Consider the following 23,191-nt stretch of genomic DNA (forward strand, 5'->3'; position numbering starts at 1 on the left):
TGTATCTGCAATACAGAATTGCGTCCACTGGGTGGCATTGCAAAACAAGGCATGACATACAAGCATATAATATTTGATGCCACAAAATATGCTGGTAAAATTACTTTGCATATTTTGCAGTAAAGTTGCTTTCGTGTATTTAGGAAAACATCTAAAAATGGAGGGGCTGTTTGGGGGTTGTTCCTCACCTTTTTTTCCTCTACCTTTCTTTTTTTTCACCCCAGTTCTTCTTCATAGTGTTTGGTAGCAGATGTAAGACCTCTCTATTCATTTAAAGTATAAGTTCCTTGATAGTGTTCTTTATTCAGAGGAGATTTTTTTTTTTTTTTTTGCATTACATTGCACACTAATAATTGTTATAATATCCAGCTAAGGATCTTATAGGAACAGGTTAGGGATGTGTTATTTCTTCTGTTGATTCTTATGAATTAATTTGTGTTTAGTGCTTTTGCTTTTCAGTAAAGCATTGTGAGTGCAAATCTTTTCTTAAATTATGTTTAAACTATTTTGAGTCAAAAGCATGGAACTAGTAGAGGTAAATACAATTCTAGAAAAGTAGCATAGTTTTCTTTATACTGGTCCAAAATTTCCCATGTAACTGGGATTGTTGGGAAATAATATTGAAAGCTGAGATTTAGTTTATACATTCTGAATACTTTCTTTCTTTTCTGGTATGAATAACGGTGTATGAATCAATTTTTCTGGGTTACCGTGGTGCAGGTGTATTTATCAGAAATTTGAAACAGACCACGTATGTTTCTGTTGAATAGCTATTGTTGACTGCTAGTTCTTAATTGAACCTAAACAGACTCGTGAACCCATTGAGACTGGTGAATTAGTCTGGCTCTTAAAAATCACATAAACAAAAAAACCCAAACAAACAAACAAAAAAACCACCCAAAAAACAAAAGGGCAGGGAAAAAAATTAAAAACCTTAACACAGAACAAACCCAAACCAAACAACGACAAATGAAAAAAAAAAAATCCTGACTAAACAACCAAATTAAAACTCATAAAACTAACTGTGAGACTGAATAAGGTGATGACTAATTGACATATTTCTTTTTCTCCATTTATATTAATTTACCTTTCTCTGAATTTACTTTATTAAAAGTCTCAGTTTCTTTTCTCTATTCTTCTTTATTTTTTTGCACTCAGCTCTATTGGTTTTCTGTTTTTTTCAAAGGACCATCAAGAAACCTTGAACCTTGAAGGCTGTAGAAAGGAAGGAATGAACTTCACCTTAGTGTAGAATCTTCTATAAACTATCAAAGCACATGGTATGTGATAGCAGATGGCAGTTGTGTGCAGATTTCACTTGGTCACAGTATGGGTTTCAATTAATGGAGAATGGAATAGCTTCTCTAGTTGCTTCAGCTTGGCAGAGCTACACATTTGTGTGATATGTTCTAAAAGCAGTTGGCTGCCTCACTGGGAGCATTTCATGACAAGACAGTACACATTTGTCAGATTTCCTAGTTTAAAATCACCTATGAATTGTATAGTTTCTGACTTCTGCTTATGTTGAATTAATTACATATTGCAATAATACAAGGGACTTGGATCTCCTATTCCTGACCCCCTTTATTATTCAGGGCTAGTCAGAGCTACAGTCTAGAAGACTCAAGGACAGAGAATTCATGTTCTTCCAGATTTTATAAAGTTTATCACCTTACAATCTATAAAGTTTATCACCTTACAATCAGCTAATCAGCAGTTTATTGTTCCAAGAATTTTCATGAATAGTTGTACATTTACTTTAGCAATCATCTGGTTTGGAGTATTTGAACTGTTTGTTTAGTTACAGTTCTGACAGGAGCTACATAACCAGGAGGGTGGGGAGGGAGAAGTAGAGAAAGGAAACCTTACCATTTTAGGTTTTTTGTGCTGAAAAAATCTTTACATGTTTCTGCATGTATATTCTAAGTTCATAGGATCAGCTATACAGAAAGTAGATGATATGTGCTTGGTTTCACTGAAAATAATTATCCTGGATTATATTTGGTTTGGTCTTTAATTGTTTGCGAAGCACTTATGTCATCTCTTGTTGTGTTGGGAAGAATATCTCTGTGATAAAGCTTGGTTACACAGACAGATTTAAAATGCATTTTCACAATATATTCTTTTTTTTACAGCGTTATTTACAGTAAAATATTCTAATTAATTGAAGTAGGAATTGGAATGGGTAGCAGTCCTTGCCATTAAAACAGGTGTATTTTCTTGTCACTCCTTTGCTGATTTTCTAGCTTGTTTTGAAGGGCCGTAGCTTGTGGAACAGTAATTTATTAATTGCAGAGGTACGGAAATCCCTCCTGTGTGGTGAATATGAATAATGATTTGATCTGAGTGAAATGAAAACTCCTGGTTTGCAAATATCAACAGTGATTAGGAGATTAATTGCTAAATATGCTATCATTTTCAAGCATTTTATATGGTAGGACTGAACTTTTTATTAATCAGGCAGTTTATCTTGCATAGTTTCCTAAAGCCACTTTTATTTTAATAGCCAGTGTCTCTGATGGGGTCTGCTCTGAGCCATATAGTGATTGTCTGTTGAGTTTGTGATAGCTGTGCAGTGGTGCTGATGGCACTGCCAAATGAGCTGCTCTTTGCAGGAATTGGTGTTCTGACACGGTAAACTACTTCTGCTGCAGTAGAATTTAAGTAGATGCTAAAGAAGAGTAAGAAGTCTGAATGCTGCTGCAGAGAGTTGTGAATGGTCGCTGTTATGGGGTAGGATGGAAGTGAGATATTGGAAGTAGAAATTGAAAGATGAGGAACTAAAATAACTGTGAACTGCTGCTATGAGAAGGATTAATCTTGAGGTGCTTTCCCTGTACTTTGGGCTTGTGTGCTAATCATCATGGACTGACAGAGTTTGCTTGTAACTTTCTAAAGGATTTTTTGTGCGTGAGTTTCAAGATAAGTTCCCTGCAGAAAAGCTAAGAATCCTGGGTTGACTGATGCCTTGGGAAGGCTGACCTGAAACAGAGACTGGACAGAGCTAGAGAATAAAGTAGATGTTTATTGAAAGGCCTCCAGGATCCACCTTGGGTAGGACAAGAGCCTGGCATGGGCTACACCCAAGGTGGACTAAGAATGGTCACAAAATGGACAGCCAGTCACGAGATCTTACATTTTTATACCTTTTGGTTCATTTGCATATTGGGGTTTAATTGTCCACTTGCAGCTTCAGGTTGTGAGGTGTCATCCTTCTTGTTTTCTCCCTTCAGTATATTGTTTATGCTGTTGGGCTGAAAGTTGTTTTTGGTCCTCAGCAGGAAAAGGATTGGTTTTGTCTACCTACTCTGAAGAGAGCTTACTGGCACTTAATATGCCAGAACTACACCTAAGCAGCAAAGAATCTGAAAATATGAGAGCGAAAGCTTAAAGCATCAACTGTACTGGAGAATGAAATGGAGTTTTGGTCTATCTGAGACTATTTACAGAAGGAGGGACTACACCTCTGCTAATGTTTTTTTGAGATGTTTGGACTACAGCTGCTTCATCTCTGGATAGATACGGAATAGGAGGAAAAAAGCTGCACCTAATTTTAATAACAACCTGGTTAGTCTGTGACAGATAATCCAGTTCTGATTATTGGTAGTGTTGCCTTTTTCCCAACCTGGAAATGAAACTCGAGATAATTTTTGTAAGCAGGTAATATAAAAGAGGATCTTTATTTGAAGACTATGAGAGGCAGTTACAGAAAGATGTCCACAAAAGCCCACTTCCCCCTAGAGTGAACACATTTTTATAGGTTTTAGGAAATTCCTGTAATTGATAAGCACCTGTTAGGAGGACACGTGGGGATGCAATTTCCCCCCCAGGTCAAACCCCTTCTCTGGAGCCCCCCTTCAGCACCAGTTGTACTTTGTCCATGAGAATGTATCTGGAAGAGTTGTTCTTGCCCTTGCTTCCCACAAAGAACCAAGATAATACAGAGTCTTGCACCTCATGGGGCTTGGAACTCTGGAATTTGTTTCGTCTTTCTGCTTAGGGAAAGGCCATGGAAAAGTACTGGGAAAACTGTCACTAATACAACAGGCTACAGAGCTATAAATATAAGTGTGTAAAACACACAGAACATAGAAAAAGAAAAGCAAAACCCAAACGGCATCATTTCCCCTTTTTTACAGACTAACAAGACTCCATCCTGTCTAGTCTCTGCTCCATATTTAGCCATACTACCGGTTTATATAATCAGTCATCCCACTGGTTGTTCTACAGATGCCAACTAGAACTACAGCTACTCTGAATACTTTTTTATCCAGGCTCAGTTTGGTAAACATGATGTGAATGTATTGAAGATGCTCAAGGTTCAGTGACCTCCTTTGAGAGCTACCTGGTGTAGAATGAGTTTGCTTTCAAATTTCAGCCAAATCCTTAGCAATTCTTTCACTCGATCCGCATAAGAACAACAACCAGTGTTACTGATTTTGTGGTTAGTAGAAAATTAAGAGCCATTCTGTTTTGTCAATAGCTTTAATATTATTAAATATTATATTTGGAATCACAGCTTCATGGACACAGGCCTGATCTTTATCTAGGGGCAAAACCTACCAGGGCAAATTTTCATATCTGATACCACTCTGACAAGTTGTTCTAATGGAGAGTTTTTGGATGCATTTTGCACTAGAGCTATATCCAAATTTTTAGGGTCAATTTTGAATCATGGCTACCAGCTACATAGATAAGAGGTATAAAAGAATACTTTAAATCACATTGTCTTGATTTGTGTCAGTCTCTGTTTTCCAGTTGTCTCAGTAACAGAGGTGTTTTTAACTCTGGAGCAGTGAATTCAGGGTTCTCTGCCAGCACTTCTGGCATCACTAGTTGAGTAGATGTTTTCTATTTGGAAAAATCTTTCTCAAGTGAATGACTGTAGGTAGCATGCTTCTTGCCTTGAAGAAGGTAGTATTCTAGTGAGCAGCCATTCTTTGCAGCCTCTTTTAATTAAAAAAACTTAGTCTGAAATTTTGATGGTATCTTGGGCATTTCTGGAAATTTCAGCCTCGGTGAGAGTGCTAAGAACATGGTGGGGGTTTGTTGTTTGTTTGCTTTTGATTTTTGTTGTTACTTTGTGCTGTGGTTCTGTTCTTGTTTTTTCCTAAATACTGCGAGCTAATTCTGCTTTGTGCTGTTTTAATCTTTTGCCTTGCAAGTGTGGATGAGAATTGTTCAGAATTCAAGACTATGAAATCCGTGTAGTTATAAGGAATGTTTCTTCTGGCTGCTGTTTTCCTAGATTTACTATAGAGCAGACTTTTTTCCCTTAGTGTAATATAAAGTAGGTTTGACATTGTTGTTGCATGAGTGTAGCTGTGTGTTTCATCCTGTGAGGGTTGTTGATAAACTGGACCTCAACACATGCTGGTGAGAGACACGGTGGAGGTATATTGGGTTTGCATGGCAAGGTTTTGGTAGCAGGGAGCTACAGGGGAAGGCTCCTGGGAGAAGCTGCTGGAAGCTTCCCCCATGTCTGACAGACCCAATCCCAGCCAGCTCCGAGGTGGACTCGACATTGGCCAAGGCCGAGCCCATCAGCTGTGGTGGTAGCACCTCTGGGGTAATATACTGGAAAAGTATAAAACGCTGCTGCACAAGAACTGCAGCCAGGGAGAGAAGTGAGTCTGTGTGAGAGAAACCACTCTGCAGACACCAAGGTCAGTGAAGAAGAAGTGGAAGGAAGTGCTCCCGGTGCCAGAGCAGAGAGTCCCCTGCAGTCTGTGGTGCAGACCATGGTGGGATAGGTTGTTCCCCTGCCACCCAGGGAGGCTCATAGGGGCGCAGAGATCCACCTGCAGCCTGTGAAGGACCCCATGCCGGAGCGGGTGGATGCACCTGACTGAGGCTGTCATGGCATGGAAAGCATGTTCTGGAGCAGGCTTCAGGTAGGACCTGTGAACTGATGGGGAGAGGAGTCCACACTGCAGCAGGTTTGCAGGCAAGACATGTGAGCCCATGGGGCACCCACCCTGGTGCAGTCTTCCCTGAAGGACTGTGACCTGTGGAAAGGAGCCACTCTGGAGCAGTTTGTGAAGAACTGCAGCATGTGGTAAGTCACCTTAGAGAAGTTTGTGAAGGATTGTCTCCCCTGGAAAGGACTCCACACTGGAACAGGGGAAGAGAGTGAGGAGGAAGGAGAAGCAGAGAGGTGACGAACTGACCTCAACCTCCATTCTCTGTCTCCTGTGCCACTGGAGAGGGGAGGAGGGAGTGACCACTGGGAGTGAAGTTGAGCCTGAGAAGAAAGGAGGGCTGGGGGGTAATGTGTTAAGATTTGGTTTATTTCTCCTTACCCTAGTCTGATTGGCAGTAAATTAAACTAATTTCCCCAGGCTGAGTCAGTTTTGCCTGTGACAGTAATAGGTGAGTGATCTTTCCTTGTGCTCATCCTCCCTCGTGAGCTCCACTGTCATTATGTTTTCTCTCCCTTGTCCAGCTGAGGAGGGAAGTGATAGAGTGGCTTCAGTGGGCATCTGGCATCCAGCCCTGGCAAACCCACCACAATAGGCCACTGTAAATGGTAATGGTGATGAGATAATCAAAGTAAATGACTGCAGTGGCCTTTAGGGCAGATGACTTGCTTTCCCAGTTTATGGTGAAATTTTAAACTACGTATACATAATGTATTTTTCTTCAAATAAAGCGTACCTGTGGAATCAAAATGGAAGAATTATTTCTAAATTATTGTCTGGAATTTTAAATCACTAAAATGTAAATAAATAATTGTTAAAATAGTCTTTTTCTTTTCCCTCCAGCTGTAGCAGAAGTGCAGCTTCGTGATGATCAATATACCCTTGACCACATGCGTGCTTTTGGCATGTATAATTATCTTCACCTTGATTCCTGGTACCAGGATAATGTCTACTATGTTGATCAGTTTGGAAGGGTTATGAATCTGTCAGTGACTCTGGTAAGAATAAAATCTTTTTTCTCTAAACCACTAAATTGGAAAAGATGGAAGCAGATGAGATAGAAAATATTGCAAGTAAGATCCAAATGCAAAAACTGGGGGAAGCTATTGTCAGGAAGACAGGTTGGTCAACAAAAATGCATTTCACCAGGAAATAAATGTAGAATAAAGAAGATTAAAAGGATTTTAAGTGAGGTTTCTGACTTCTTTGTGTTAATAATATTGCATTAGTATTGCAGTAGTGTGTGGCATCCCACCCTTAAGGGGACGGGAGTACTCAGGAGTTGAAGATGCTCTTAGCCAAAAGAGTTCACAAAAGCTTACAGAGTTTTTTTAGTGAATTACACATTTGACATGGAAATTGAAATGCCAGTCCCTGATCTCCTGGTATAAACACACAGCAGTGGGCCTATGGGATGTCCAGTCCTGAAGGTGCTGCCTGGGCTTGGTGGGGGTACCTGTTTATGGGTGAGTTTCTCCACTTGGAAAATAGGTGACTCGCTTTCTATACAAGTTAGTTACCATGTGCAGTTTGTTTTTCCAGTCCCTTCTGGAAATAGCATAGAGGGCTTAAGGGGTCTCTGGTGGTCTTGATGTCCCCCCTGAAGTCCATGTCCACATCCACTTCTCCACATTATTCCTATGTATGTGCTGTACTGTGCTGTGCTTATCTCTAGGAGCCAAAACAACAACGTTTGTCCCAGAAAAGTGCTGTCCTATCTCTGTGTGGCCCGTCTCCAGCCACATCCTTGTTCTTTCTCACAGTGTGTTATTACCAACAAACCTTGGTTGAGTCCACAGCCTATGGCTATCACTGCTGGAGACATACACATTAGGCCTTTTCTTTTAGCCTTTTACAGAGTGTTACATCTGCTTCCATTCTGGGCAAGATGGACATGACAACAAGCTGAAGGAAGGGGAAGATGCTTCTTTTCTAGTTGCTTTTCTCTTTCTCCCTGACATTACTTGATGCTTGTTTGCTAACTTGAAAACCCAGTCATTGTAAATATGTTAGAATTAGAAATGCTTATTCTGGACATCATTTGCTGGAGGCAAAAAGATGCTGGTGGCCATGAGGGAACTTGAAATAGTGTAAGCAAGCTGGGCCAAGTCTGAAATTTCTGCTTTTATACTGGTGGTCCTAAGTAATCAAACTTTGTATTTCTTTTGAGCAATTTTAATGCACGGATGCTTTAGTTTCCCTTTATAAAACTATACTTCATTTCAGAGGGGGAAGGACGTGGTTCTATAGACACCATGTTTCTGGCACATACAATTGTAGTGCTTGGGCATTAAGGAAAAAAAGACTGTGTGGGAAGGAAGATACCCATTGTCATACTACCAGAGAGTTTGAGTCGTAACCCTGTCAGGCAAATGAAAACACGGGCTATATGTGAGTTTTTGAGAGCATGTGGCTTAGTCTGTGCAAGGTTTTGGGGACAGAAATTACTAGGTCAGAACTAAACTAAGAAAAATTCTGAAACTGTAGTTTTAGATTTTCAGGAAATACAGGTTTCCAGTGGATGATAGGGTGAGAACTGAAGCTTCAAAATAGTTCCTTTGCTTTTCATAGTATATGGCAATTGGAGACTTTGGCAGACTCTTACTGTGACAAAATAATCTTCTAGGACTTCTTCCAAAACTTTTGAGATCATCTGGATTCCTAGTAGAAACATCTAAAAGAAAGCCTTCTCTTAACAGTGGCTTGTCACAATCTCATTTTTTGTTTTATCCTTGAGGTAGGTTAACCCTGGCTTGCTGCTGCACACCCTCCCAAACACTCTCTCACTCCCCCTTTTCAACAAGATGGCGAGAAAAAATGAGAGGAAAGCTTGTGGATGAGGACAAAACCAGGGAGATTACTTACCAGTCACCATGATGGGCAAAACAGACTTGACTTGGGGGAAAATTATTTAATTTATTGCCAATTAGAACTAGTGTAGGATGATAAGAAAGAAGGTCCCACAAAGCTTGTACCAGGAATTTGCTCCATCATGTGCTTTTCCATGGGCAGCAGTGTGGATATCTGTCCTCTGTGGGTTTCAGGAGGACAGTCTGCTTTTCCATGGTTTGCTTTAAGGGCTGAAGGCAAACCCCTTTTCCATACCACTGTCTTAGCTGACAATCTCGTCTCTCTCCCATGGACAGTCCAGTGGAGCCAGCTGGAAGGGGCTGTAGGTGCACAGGGTAGCCTTGGCCCCTCCTCACTGAGGCCACTCCTGCAGGTCCCCTCTGCCTGCACAACACAGACACCCAATGCATTCCTTTATTAGGAGGGCACTATGTGTGTGTGTGAATTGATTTCTTAGCAGATGAAGGATTTTACAACAGGCTATAAATTGACATAAGAAATATTCTTCCCCAGGACCTATTTCAAGATAACGGCACTTGATTAATACCTGATCACAAGTTTTGGTTCCACCTGAAGGGGGAAATAAAACTAATTAAACTGAAATAAATAGGCACCATCTTGTGTCCTAATACATGATACCGTGCTGTTTTGCAAAGGAAACAGGTTTGCATATGAATAAAAAGGAATGTGTGTTCAGAAACATCAACAAGGTGTCTCATTACAAATGTGCCCAGCCATATATTAGTTAAATGTATATTAAAAATAAGATTGGTTTTGGCCAAGTGCAGCTTACAATTAAAATGAATGTCAGTCTTCTTTAAAACAGAAGATGGAACAGGGTAATGTGTTCATCCTAAAATCAGAGTGAAAGAACACATAGGCTTCCTAGCACACCATTACTTATAGTTTTATTTCTTATTTTAGTTGCAGCTTTGATTCTAATATGACTGTGTGTTGGTTATCCATATATAATGAATTATTCCTGCAACTTAGGTGTTTAAAAAGATGTCATCTAGGAAGGAAAAGAAGTGCATATAACACCTTGCCACTTGCTCAAAATCACACATAATTGAAAAAAGTGAAGTGATCAACACAAGCAGTTCTTCTGTGTTGATGGATGAGTATTCACATAGGTTTTTTGTACCAGGCTAAAGAAATTGTTACTCTGACTTGGCTGGAAATACTGTATAATAGCTTTAACCTTCTCCTATTACAGCTGTTGGACTTTTTTCATTCAGTATGCCAGCAGCAATCAGTACTTTGCTTTAAACACCCAGTGGGTAGGGCAGTGATGGGATTACTGACTTGAGATTTTTTTAATTGGTCTTTTTTTTTTTACATCTGACTCAACTTTGTTGATTGCTCAGTGCTTATAGCATTCAAATATAGCTGTGAAACATTCAAAGTTTTCTCCTTTAGCAGTGGACTTGATTTCTTGACCATAAGCTCTTCTTGCAAAGACAACTTGGTTTCTTTTTATGCTTAAATAATCAATTGAAAAATTGTGGCAATAGGAACTCTTCTCACACTTAATTAAAATCCTTAATGGTGAATATATTTTCATCTTTTTAATTTCCAATAAGAATTAGCTATGGAATACTGTTTCTGTAACTTTCAGTTAACTTCAATTGAGAACAACTGTTAGTGGCACCAGACACAATATGGGAATTTGAAACAAGTCAAAATAAGAAAGCAGATAGAGAACAACAAAATCCTTCAGAGTTGTGTTTCAGGGTTTTAAATACTTGGCTCTTTGTTATTCAGAATGCTGGGTAAGGACATTTTTTCAGTTGAAGATATGTGTCAAATGCCTAGATATTTTGACTTTTCATAGAAACATAGTCTTGTATTTGTTGTTTCTACTTTGTGGGAATTGCCATATGACTTATAACTTTTTTCTTTTCTTTTTTATTCCTTTATTCCTTTCTCATTCTCTGTTATTTCCTTGATAAAATTAATTTTTATTTTAAATCTTTTATAAAATATCTCATGTTTGTACAGTATTGTCATTTAACCCCAGCTGACAAATAAGTACAATGCAGCTGCTTGCTCACTGCTGCTCCTCCATCCTCAGAAGGATGGGAAGGAGAACCAGAAAAAGGTAAAACCCACAGGTTGAAATAAGAACAGTTTAACAATTCATATAAAGCAAAACTTAATAGTAATAACAACAAAAATAATAATGATAGTGAAAAGAGAGAGAAATAAAACAAGGCAAAACAAGTGATGGACAACACAGTTGCTCACCAGCACTGACCAATGCCCAAGCAGTCCTGAGTTGTATTAGCCTGTTCACGCTGGTATAATACAGGACTACAGACTCACCATCCCCTCATGCCTCTAAAGCAGGGAGTTACTGTTACCCCAGTTAACCACCTGATAAGGAAACAGTCTCAAAATCTAATCTGACACAAAGGGATTGAGAGGAGGTTTTGTTTCATCTTCGAGGAAGTCCATCCTTTCCATTGTCAGAATGAGATTAGAGACTGTTCTAATAAGTGCCTAAAGTTAAATTAGCATGCAGAAAGGTTGTGAATAAGATAATTTCCTTTCTTGCTTTTTGAAAGAGAGGCTTTGTAGTAAAGATTATTTTTCATTTTTTCAGGAGATTGAGTTCTGAAATTCCTGCTCAATGCTGATAAATCTGGTGTGAGCTTTAGAAGATGAAGTAGTTGATAGTTTTTTATTTTAATTGCATCCAAAACTATTTAAAATTCACTTGAAGGCTGACAAATGTGTGGTCTTCTGTAATGTTTTATGATATACCGCTGTAAGTCACTGTTAAGAGGGATGATGCTTCCTCTTTCCATGATAAGATAAACAGGATTTTGACCTTTTTTTTCCTAGGCTCAGTAATCATTGCTAGTTACAATGGAAAACTTTTCTGCTTAGTAGGGAAAAAAATGCCTTTCAGTGAAATCTAAAAATTAAATAACATATGAGGCAGCCAAAATTCATTGTATCTAGTGATTGTGTGATATTTGTTTGGGTTGTGGGTTTAGTTTATTTGGGGTTTTTTTTCCCTTTTAATTCTTTCGTTCTCCCATTCTGAATGTTTTATAAATTTGCAGAATAGTCCAAGGGGTGTAGTGATACATCTGACTCCAGAAACTGACCCTGAATGCTTCTAATAATTAAAAATTTGCAAATTTTCCATTGCAGGTTTCATAATCTTCTTGTAGCACACAGTAATCTCTAATACGAATTTAAGTAGGCCTGTAAGGCAAGCAGGCCATCTTCTTGTTATCTGGCCTTTTTTTGCTGTTGCTTATTATAATGGTACTTACCCAAATGCAATTCCTCTTGCTTACCTTTCAGCATGTGTTAAGTGCACATCTGATTTTACTAACATCTGGAAAATGGGAAGGATTTGAAATCCCCTCGAAGGCAGGATTCTCAATAAATCAATAAATGCACGTTGTGCATGCACAGTGTGCTCTCTCTGTATTGCATTCATGTGCCCAAGTGCAAGGACTCCTTTGGAGACAGTCCTTCGTATGTATATTTTTGGCTGCTTTATTTCACAGAGCAGAGTGAGGAAGTTTCTTTTGCTAGAAGTAGATTATTCCCCCCAAGCTACTGATTGTTTGAGTAAAAAATAGAACAGATGTTTAAATGATTTGTGGCTGAATGTTCAAGGTCTGCAATGAGACACAGTTTTAATCTTGAATGTTTTCACTGTTATTTCTTAGTTCTCATGCTTTACAACGTTAAGGATGGGCCTGAGACTAAGAAACATTTTGTGTCACAGAATCGGTAATTACTTGTTTCCCACCCAGGTTGTCAAACAAAAATGTGCTTCTGTTTGTGCTTCCTTTTACATACTCGTAAATATCTTCAAAACTGTCCCTGTAATATTTTTCAAATTTTGTTTTTCTGTTTTTACGAATACATTTCTTTGTAAATATATTTTCATCTTAGTGACAGCAGTGCTGATTTTTAGTAATGAGGGAAGAATTTCCCTCCTGTTAAACAGAGGTTTCTGATTTGTGAACCTTCATAAATAATTGTAGATCAACTGACTGGAAATGAGCTTAGTAAAATAAATCAAAAAATAGAAAATAGTTTCATTGGCTCTGTAACCATATTTTATGTTCTCAACATGGTCTGTTTGTTGTTGGATTAAGAAGATAGATTGGGTTTAAAAAGGGATGCTCTCTAAAAGTCAGTCAGGCACCTCTTTTTTTTTCTGAAATAATTTTATTGTTCAAATACGTGTAGGTACACTAGCTTGTAAAATAACTGTGAAACCCATTGTATCTAATTTTGTTTCATATAATTTTTGTTTCATATATGATACACATACATATATATATGTAAAACTCTCTGTGAAATTAGGGGAAACGACCATTACTTCCTGAGACGTGTTTCCCCAAAGATACAGAAAAGAGGAGGAATTGCTTTTCTTTGTTACTACTGGAAGACGTCTTTGAAGACTGCAAGTCAGATTTTGCAGTCTAAGAATCTGTGAGAGGGACAAAGTGGTGAATATGGTGTGGGTTTGGATTTTTCAAATTATATTTTTTGTTTATTTTAGATGAAGCGATCTCAAAAGAGCATATAGTCCAAGCTCTCATGGCAGATGGAGCCTAGATGAGGTTATCTAGCACTCTGTCCAGTAATGTCTTGAAAACCTCCAGCGATGGAGTTTCTGCCATGTCCCTGGGGAGGTTGTTTAAGTCATTGATTGTTCTCATTGTAAACATTTTTCTTATGTCTAGATGAAACTTCTCCTAATGCAACTTATTTTGTTGTTCCTTATCTTCTCTATGTGACTTCTTGTGAAGAGAGAGCCCTTGATCTCTTTGTGGCTGCCCTGGAATATTGTGATGAGGTCTCCCCTGAATCTTCTCCAGGGAGATGAGGAACTCCTTCAATCTTCTCACAGAGGGGAGATTCTCCAGTCATCTGATGGTGTTCATGCACCCTTTCCAATCTGTCCATGCCTTCTTTCAACATTTCTCCAGATGAAGCCTGATAGCCACTGGGTAGAGTGGGATGATCACATCTCCTATCTCTGCTAGTGATACTTCTGCAGATGCAGCCCAGGATCCAAGATCCAGTTTACCTTTGGTGCTGCAGGATTGCACTGCTGACTTGTGGTCAGCTTGTTATCCCCACTGGCCTCATGTCCTCTTTGTCAGGGCTTCTCCCTGCCACACAGATCCTGGCCTATTCTGAGCTCTCTGGTTGTTCCATTCCAGGTGCAGGACTGTGCTTGTCTTTGCTGATTGTCCCAGCATTTTTGCTGCCCCACTCTTCCAGGCTCTCTGGCTCTCTGTGCCACATGGCTTTCCCTTGTAGGTACACGTCTACCTCACCACCTAGTTTAGTTTCATCAGCAAATGTGGTGAGGGTGCTTTCAATCCCATCATCCGGTTACCTTATGAAGATGTTCAGTGTGTGGGGCCTGGTATCAATCCCTGAGGAACCCCACTTGTGACAGACTGCCAGTCCACTGTATTTCACAGCTTCTTAGTTCAGGTGAAAAACTTCAAATGATTAAGTTCTATTTTGGTTATTTAGAAGATTATAGAGATGTGACTGCTATGTTCCTGAATCTCCAGTTTGCATGTTATATTTTTCTGTGAGAATATTTTGTTTGTGCTCTTAATACTGCAGCCTTATCTACTTCATAAGTAGCTGACCTAGCTATATTGCTGATAAAGCGTACTGTCCTGACTGGTTTTTAAACTGTCAGCCAAATTCTTTTCAAATCATAAAGATTTTGTTGGAGTTTTCTTTTAGCCTAAGAAGCCTCTTGGGTATTCAGAGATTACTTCAGCACAAAAAATGGAGGTAAATCTTAGTCCTAAGAAGGCAGCAGCATGGCTGACATTCCATGAGCCAAGTAATGAGCAGAAAGTCAGTCACAAAGTCTTATTCAGCACAGAAAAAGCTGTATGTGGGAGTGAAGGCAGAAGATAAAGAATAATCCCTAAAAGATATGCTGGAAGACATGCCACTGTACTTAATGAAAACAGCTGGAAATCCAATTTTCAGCATAAAAGCAGGTTTTTTTCTGTTAGAATTAGCAGGAAATTGAGAACACAACACAGAACTAAAGCAAGACTTATGGGAACAATTGCTGGAAATATAGATGAAATTGTTACTCTAACATCCATTTTGCACTGTTATTGAATCAAGCTTATTTGTGTAAAGTTAACAGGGCAGGAAATAATGGAATTTTTTGGAGGGGTAAAATGTAGTGGTATGCATAATTTTTAGAAAATCCGTATGTCTTGATTGTTCATTGAAGAATTATATCATCTGTGCAATTTGTTCACAATAGTGTCTCCGTTTATTCCTGCTCAAAAGCTATCTGTAAAAGAGCATGCAGTGTGGCACTGCAACAGGATGCTAAATAAACTTATCCTGGCGTAGTAGAATTAGAGAATTGTTTAGGTTGAAAAAGGCTTTTAGGATCATTGAGTCCCACCAGTCACCCAGCGCTGCTAAGTTCATCACTAAATTGTGTCCCTAAGGGCCATATCCACACATCTTTGAAATATACCCAGGGATGGTGATTGCGCCAACTATCCTGGGCAACCTATTCCAGGGTTGTTTCATTCTGGAGAGGAAAGTTTTCCTAGTATCATCCAAGCCTCCCCTGGAGCAACTTGAGGCCATTTCCTCTTGTCCTGTCACTTGTTATTAGTGAGAAGAGAGCAATCTTCACCTGACTACAACCTCCTTTCAGGTAGTTGTAGAGAACCGTAAGGTCCACCCTGAGCCTCCTTTTCTCCAGGTGAAACAACCCCAGCTCCCTCAGCTGCTCTGCCCCTCACAGGACTTGTGCTCCAGACCCTTCCGCAGCTCCATTGCCCTTCTCTGGACACACTTCAGCCCCTCAGTGTATTTCTTACAGCGGAGGGTCCAAACCTGAACCCAGGACCTGAGGTGCAGCCTCGCCAGGGCCCAGTAAAGCGGGATAGTCTCTTCTGTAATCCTGCTGGCCACGCTATTTCTGATCCAGGCCAGGATGCCATTGGCCTTCTTGGCTGCGTGGACAGATGCTGGCTTGTGTTCAGTTACAGTTTTACCGGCACTCCTGGTCCTTTTCCACTGGGGAGCTTTCCAGCCACTCTGCCCCCAGCCTGTGGTGCTGCCTAGGATTGGGACCCAAGGGCCGGGCCCAGCACTTTTCCGTAATGAACCTCATACCATTGACCTTTGACTCAGCCTACACAGATCCCTCTGCAGAGCCTTCCTACCCTCCAGCAGATCCACATTCCTGCCCAGCTTGGTGTCTTTTGCAAACTGACTGAGGGTACCCTCAAATCCCTCATCCAGATGATTGATAAAAATATTAGACAGGGCTGGCCCCAATACTGAGGCCTGGCGAACACCATTCCTGAGCAGCCACCAACTGGGTTTCATTCCATAGTATAATAATAATGGGATAGAAAAGTTATTTGAAAATGTGATATGAACTAGCACAGGTTTTCTTTGCTGGCTCATCATAGGTGTTACTTCTCCTAATTTACTGAATCAAGTGACCACTGAATAAAGCTGAGAAATTATATTTGCCAGTTGTGCAACAGAATAAGCTAAAATTCTTTTAAATTTACAGGTGAGTTATATGTACTAGTTTGAGTACAGTTCTGTGACTTTCAGTTCTTTTTAAGTGTCCGCATTTTTCCTGGGACTAGAATTATTTGAGGTAAATGATTATTATATAGGAATGCTAGGGAAAAATAAAAGCCTTTTCTAATGCAAAATATATTTACTGCTTAAAATTGAAGAAAAAAAGCGCTGAAATATCAGTTAGAAACCAGTTTGATGAATTTCCACCACCTTTTCCACATATGTGGGAATTATGCTTGCTACCTTCTTTTTTCCAAATATGCTTAATTATACACAAAACTGGTACGTTGCTACTGAGATTTATTATTCTTAATTTGACTATAATATTTACTGAAATTAATAAATACTTCGTAAAATCTTTGTTCATGACTGTTTGTTTATAGGACACAGCTCTACAAAAGCCAAGAGAAGTTTTCAGGCTACCTACAGACTTGACTGCGTGTGATAATCGCCTTTGTGCCTCGATGCATTTCTCATCCTCCACATGGGTTACCCTTTCTGACGGTACAGGAAGACTGTATTTAATTAAATCAGGCAAGCGTGGAAGCAGTGCATCTGAAAAATGGGAGGTACGTCCTGCAATGATGTGTTTAGGAGTTGTACATATATCCCTATCAAAGTGATCCAACTGCCTTAATAATGGTATTTGTTATCCTGCTTCCACACAGCAAATATAATCGTTACATGTCTAGAAACTGTGTCTTATGTTCTGTGGTTAGTTCCTCCTTGTTTATGAAAGATGAATCTGGTAAAAAGTGCCCACATTTTGCATCTATTTTCTTTATTAGAGTATAGTTTCCTAAGAAACCACAGATGTTTTAGTATTGGCAGAAATGTAGGTGTATATACTGAAGTGGAAGATTTCAACATGATGGATTAGCTCCTTTCTCTACACCTTTTGAGAGTTCAGTAAAGGAAATTTTTAGATGTAAAGGAAAGTTTTAAACGCTTGGTAATAAATACCATCTGGTTTTTATTCTGTTCTTTGTGAGAATGCTGACACTTATTTAAGTTACATTGAAGTTGTCAGTGTAACAAAAATAAGAGATTTATATCTGAGGTTCTGTCATCATTTCAGTTGTCTTGTTGAATATGTAGGGCACGCAGTGGTTTAGGGTTGTGTTAATGTGACAACTCTATAAATCCTCAAACTCTCAGATTTCGGTAACAACAGCTGGATTGAGTCTATACTCATTCAACTGCTGCAGCTTGAATTCTTTATAAGTTATTCTTTCATTTGTTCTTTTGCTTCCACGTGTTTATCTTCTAGCAAATAATGTTTCTTTTCTTCTTCTCTGTTGTTTGGATTAATTTTGTTTTTATCTGCTTTGGTTTTTTGCCGAATGAGTACTTTTTGAAAAAAGCTGGAATACATGGGACTTAGAATTAAAATTTCCAGCTGTAGGTACCAAATGTGTCATGCTATAAGATATGGAATCCTTCTGTATGAAATTGATGAAATAATTTTCATATTATATAAATAATATTCATGAATTAAGGAAATTTATAACTTTAGGTTCATAATTAATGACATTTTATTTTCAGTGGTGCTTATTAGCCTTTCAATATGACAGAATATGTATTCTGCCTACTTAGTCACATTCAAATATCAGATGGACTTTTCCAATCTATGTGCATAAATAAAAATTCAATAACTTCTAACCCTAGCTTCTCCTAAACGTGAATATTATTCTCCTTCATTTCATTATAGATTTTGTTTCTTACTTCATATCGGAGGAAAATGGGATCTTTTTGCAAAGCTAATAATGGCATGTTTGATGATTGAAACTGGCAGTGATGCCTTGGACCTTTATGTCTTGTTTGCGCATGTCATGGTCTGCAAAGATATTTACAATGTTGAAGTATCTAGAGAACAAGTGGGGGCCTTGGGGAAATGCCTACATTTTCTTGAGTGTGAGACTGTTTGTCCAGTTGATAGGCAGTGTTGATGGATCCTCTTGTTTTCATCAGTTGCTGTACCTCTATTTATTGTAGTGCTAAACAGCCACAATGCTGACAGGTTTGGGGATCTTTGTACTTTGTTTAATGGGCTCTTATAGTGATTGTTCAATATAGACAATAATGTTTAAAAACATTTCAGTACAGTAGCTTGATAGCCACAGAAGGAGGAACCAGAAATGTGTGACATTTGTGGGTTCATATTGGCAGAGAGATTTGTAGACTAACTGTTACTGATTTGACATTCACTGAAGCCCTTCCCTGCTTTCTATGAAAGTGCAAGGCTTTCTGCTTTAACTGTCAGACTTTTTATTACATTTTTGTCTTCTAGATTGTGTTTAATGAAGAATTGGGAACTCCATTTATTGTAGCACACAGTGTTTCGTTTATAAAATCTGATGCACATTCACTAACTGTGCTGCTGCTTAAGGTAGAAAAAGATGAGCTGGACACAAAAGGAAGTGGATTTCATGTTACCTTGGAATGGGTTACAATTGCAGAAAGAAAAGAGGGTAAGTGTTTTACATTTAAATTACTGGTGAGTAATGTTTAAAAAAAAGAAAATCATTTGTTTTATTCTTTGTCTTAGAAGTTATTTTTTCACAGGTTCTGGTATTTCCTTTCCACAGCTTAGATTTTACGTTGGTAACTTTTTCTTATATTTTGAGATCAAGTTATTGGTTATGGACCTAAATTTTGACAGACATTTGGAAAGCTGGAAGAAGTTTTGCACTTGTGTCATTAAGCTAATTAGAAAACAAGATAGCACTTTACTTGAATATTATGAAATGCAGTTTCTGTTTAGCTTGGTCTTGTAAAATTGAGATTATACAGAACTATTTCTAACTAATGTCTGCTGCATTTTTTACAATATTCTACAGCTAGTTATGGGTCTTTGGTTATGTTTTTTTTGGTGGTGGTTTTTTTAGCTTCCAGTTAATGATGTGGGATTGGAAGTCCTATGAGATAAATGTAAAACCTGTAGCATAAGAAGTAAATACTGCATATTCTAGGTTTTCCTGCAATAGGAGTATGAAGTTATTCCATTAATTTTAGAGCAACACATTGAAAACATATTAGTTAGTATATTAATACCTACTATTTAATATTTTATCCTAATAAAATTTGACAAATGACACTCTATATATTCAGTATGACCATATATATGTACATTAAATATGTACATATATGTATGACCATATATATGTGTATTAAATATCTACAGTATAAATGTACATATGTATGTGCATTAAATACCATTATTTATATGTAGGATACAAGACCTCATGTGTCACTGTCTGATTTAAAGATGTGTAGATTAAATTAATAGACATTCTTGGAATGATTGTGATATAGGCCTGCTCATTATGTTCCAAGAAATAAAATTTTGATACTGACAGAAACAAGGTCTTTAACTAGTTGAACTAAAGTAGTTTAGGCATACTGTGATGCTACTAGCCAAATGTTCTTTCATCTCCTACATATATAGTATGGATAACATAACATAGAGTGGAATAGTTCATTTGGAAGTGACCTAAAACTGTATTCTAGTCCAACTGCCTAACCAGTTAAAGCCTGTTGTTAAGAGTATTGTCCAAATGCCTCTTAAACACTGTCAGATGGGGCTTTGCCCATCTCTCAAGGAAGCCTGTTCCAGTGTTTAACCGCCCTCTCAGGAAATAAATGCTTCCTAATGTCCAGTCTGAACCCTCACCTAGTGCAGCTTTGAACCATTCCCACATGTCCTGTTAATGGATACCAAGAAAAAAGAGCTCAGCATTTCTGTCTCCACTTCCCCTCCTTAGGAAGACTGTAGACAGCAATGAGGTTGCCCCTCAGCCTCATTTTCTCCAAACTAGACAAGCCTGAACTCCTCACCTAGTCTTGACAGGACATTCTTTCCAGCCTATCCACTACCTGTGTTGCCCTCAGTGGCTATAGTTATGTTTTCTGCTGTTGAAACCTTGGATGACAGAAATACTTCTCAGAAAGCCACATGAGGCCAGCTGCCTTATGCTTTTGTGGGCAGCTCGACAAGAGAAAGAAACCTCTGAACATTACTGTTTATAACTTAGAAGGAAAACTAAGTCAGTAGCATGCCAGTCTGGAACTGAAAACTGTTACTCATGAGAGCACCAACACAGACTTTTATTATATTTTTTAATACGGTACACTTTCATAAAAAACTCTTTTTTACATTGTGTGTTTTATAACTTATGACAAATATTCTTGGAATCCCTTAAAGTAGATTTTAAAATCTTTCAAAAAGCCTTGACAGTTCTCCAGCATTTCCAGGGAACAGAAAATTTTTGAAATTACTGTCAGTAGAGATGCAAATAACAGAATGCAAAGCAATCTTTAACTATGAAGAGAGAAATAAATTTTGATTTTATTTAAACAAACATCCCACAAATCACACTGATGTATGAACTGGTCTCAAAGATAAAAACTGTTTTGAGGAATTACAATACTTGACAATCTTTCATCAGTTGTCAATGCTGTTGCTTGCCTTTCCTTGAAACTCTGCCTGTGGATGCGCTTTATCAAATCAGATTTTAGTAAAAATAACTAGCTAATCAACAAGCCATTTCTTAAATTGCCAAAATCTGTGGTTCATCAAAGCAAAGCCTTAAAACATGGTTATGTCTATTGACACCAATAAATGTGAGACCTCTGCTCTGCTTGGCAGACTGGACAAAGGGATCAACACTATTGTGTTACCGTAGAACAAAAAAATGGAAGCATGAAAATAAATCAGAATGGGGGCCGTGGTTGGGTCTTTTCATATCTTCTGTGGTACTTCAGAGGACTGTAAAAAAGGTATACCCTTTCCAAGTTGGTTTTCTTTCATTAACCAATGAGATTCAGAAAATGTGACATGCTTAGCTTTCTTTGGACCTTCTCTACAAGAAAAAAAAATATTTGTATACAGGTTGTGCTGGGCTAACTATGATCAGCAAAGACATCATAAGAATAAAAGGCAGTCTTAGATTAATCCCGTGTAACTCATTGGAAAACCATGGTACTGTGATTTAACAGGTACAATTGCATAGTATTTCTAAATGTGATGAGTTCCTTAGATAATAATTTGTCTTCTAGAACTGTATTATGACTTTTTTTAAATTTTATTTTATAGGTGATCATAGATATGAAATCATTAAAAGGAGAGTTTTGCAAGGAAAATCAGTCCCCCATTATGCAGCAATAGAGCCAAGTGGGGATGGTCTAATGATTGTTTCCCACAAACCATTCACATTTATGCAAAGTGAAAGTGACAAATTAGAAGAAAATGATGATGCAAAAGTATCAAATGAAAAGAAAGGTAAGACTTATTCTGACAGGTTATGATAGGCTGCTCTCTGGCTTAGGACATACCTTGTTAGTTCAGCATTTGTTCAGAAACTCTAGCAATAAATGTTTTAATATCTATCTTCTGGACAGATTGACTTTGTTTGTTTGTCTTTACTATTGTATTGTGAATGAACCTATATTAGGTGCTTTCCTTTGGATAGGAGACACTTAAAGAATTTAGTTGTCTTAAGGCAAAGGATGTTTAGCAGATGGACGTTTACGAAGTTTTTGGTATTAGTTGGGTTGCTAATGCCTAAATTTAGGCATCTGTCTGAAGTACTCAGATTAATAAACCAGTCTTCCTAGATGGGAGGGGGGCACTGACCTCCCCAAACTGTTGGGTTTTTTAATTATTATTCATCAGAAAGCTTTTTGATATGTAATTTATTCCTGCCTTTCTAAAATATAAATAATTACTTTGAAAAATCTTTTTAAAGAAGGAGACTTCTGTAAAAGATTCTCTTTTCTCCAGTGGGAAAGCAGTTCAGAAAAACTTGAAGAAAATGCATTCAAACATTTTTTTCTTACTTTGCAGTCAAAACGAAGTATGTAAAAACCTATTAATAGAGTTGTTTATTCCTAAGTATCACTAAGCTCTGTAATGTCTATGTTTATGTAATTATGTTGGATTATTTCACGTTTGATTTCTGTTTCTGCATATGAGGCATTGGTTAGTGTACAAATTCTAACTGAAGGATAGTAGCAGAATCTTTGTGAAATTGTGAAAATCTTTTTCAGAAAATAATACTAAAGAATCAAATTTCTGGAATGTGTTAATGTTAAACACTGTGACAACTGTGATATCGTACATGTAATTTTATTAAGAATAGTCTGTACATACAAATCTTGAGGCAGAGGAGTTCTTTAGTGCGCTGAGCACCATTATGCAGTTGCCTTTTGCTAAATGTAATGTAGGCTCTAGTTTTATTTGCACAGTTATATAAAATTGCATTCATAATGGACTTTTAATATCAGATACAGTTTGTGTCAGTGTTCAAAATTTTAGGGGCTGTCATGTCTCAGATAGTAATAGTTTCTGGGGAAGTATAATTGGAGCACCTGGGACTGATCCATTGCAACCAAGGCAGTTGAGTCAATGGGCAACAGTGCAAGAGTCCTTCTAGAGTCACAGTTGCTGGTATGAGGCTTTGATCAGTGGAATCTTGGGTTGGATCATGACAACTTGAGAGCTTTTAAGGGGAACCCATACTTTACTTTTCCCAAAATAGAAAAGTAAATTGTACAAGATTGCTCTTTAGAAAATATATTTATCTGTATTTGTATTTTCTGTGCATTACCCATTGATGCTGTCATAGCCTTCCTTTTTTATAAATATTTCGCTTAAAATACCATTTCTTCTAGCAGTTTAATAATCAGACAGTTTCTAGACACAGTAGAAAAGGTCAATCACTACCTCTGGGCAGGTAGCTGTATTTCATCTCCATTAGCTGAGGCAGATTAAGACTACTTAGTCTTATTTCCATTGAGTAGTCAGCATAGCTTCTGGCAAAATATATAGGAAA

General features: G+C 38.1%; 1 protein-coding gene across 3 annotated transcripts in view; it reads left to right on the forward strand.

Annotated features, from left to right (window-relative positions):
- The window catches only part of NUDCD1 (NudC domain containing 1), a 37,236-nt gene that overhangs the window by 4,203 nt on the left and 9,842 nt on the right, over nt 1–23,191 (forward strand). For 2 of the 3 annotated variants that reach the window (XM_066177319.1, XM_066177327.1), the window contains exons 2-5: nt 6,765–6,919; nt 16,742–16,927; nt 18,649–18,829; nt 21,454–21,639. In XM_066177319.1, coding sequence (XP_066033416.1) covers nt 6,765–6,919; nt 16,742–16,927; nt 18,649–18,829; nt 21,454–21,639 — 708 coding nt within the window. Of the gene's footprint in view, nt 1–388; nt 1,281–6,764; nt 6,920–16,741; nt 16,928–18,648; nt 18,830–21,453; nt 21,640–23,191 lie in introns of those variants that run through there. The other variant, XM_066177329.1, reaches the window with a different exon arrangement.

Source organism: Chamaea fasciata, unplaced genomic scaffold, assembly GCF_029207755.1.
Source record: "Chamaea fasciata isolate MVZ Bird 193981 ecotype frontalis unplaced genomic scaffold, bChaFas1.0.hap1 SCAF_1, whole genome shotgun sequence".
NCBI lineage: Eukaryota > Metazoa > Chordata > Aves > Passeriformes > Sylviidae > Chamaea > Chamaea fasciata.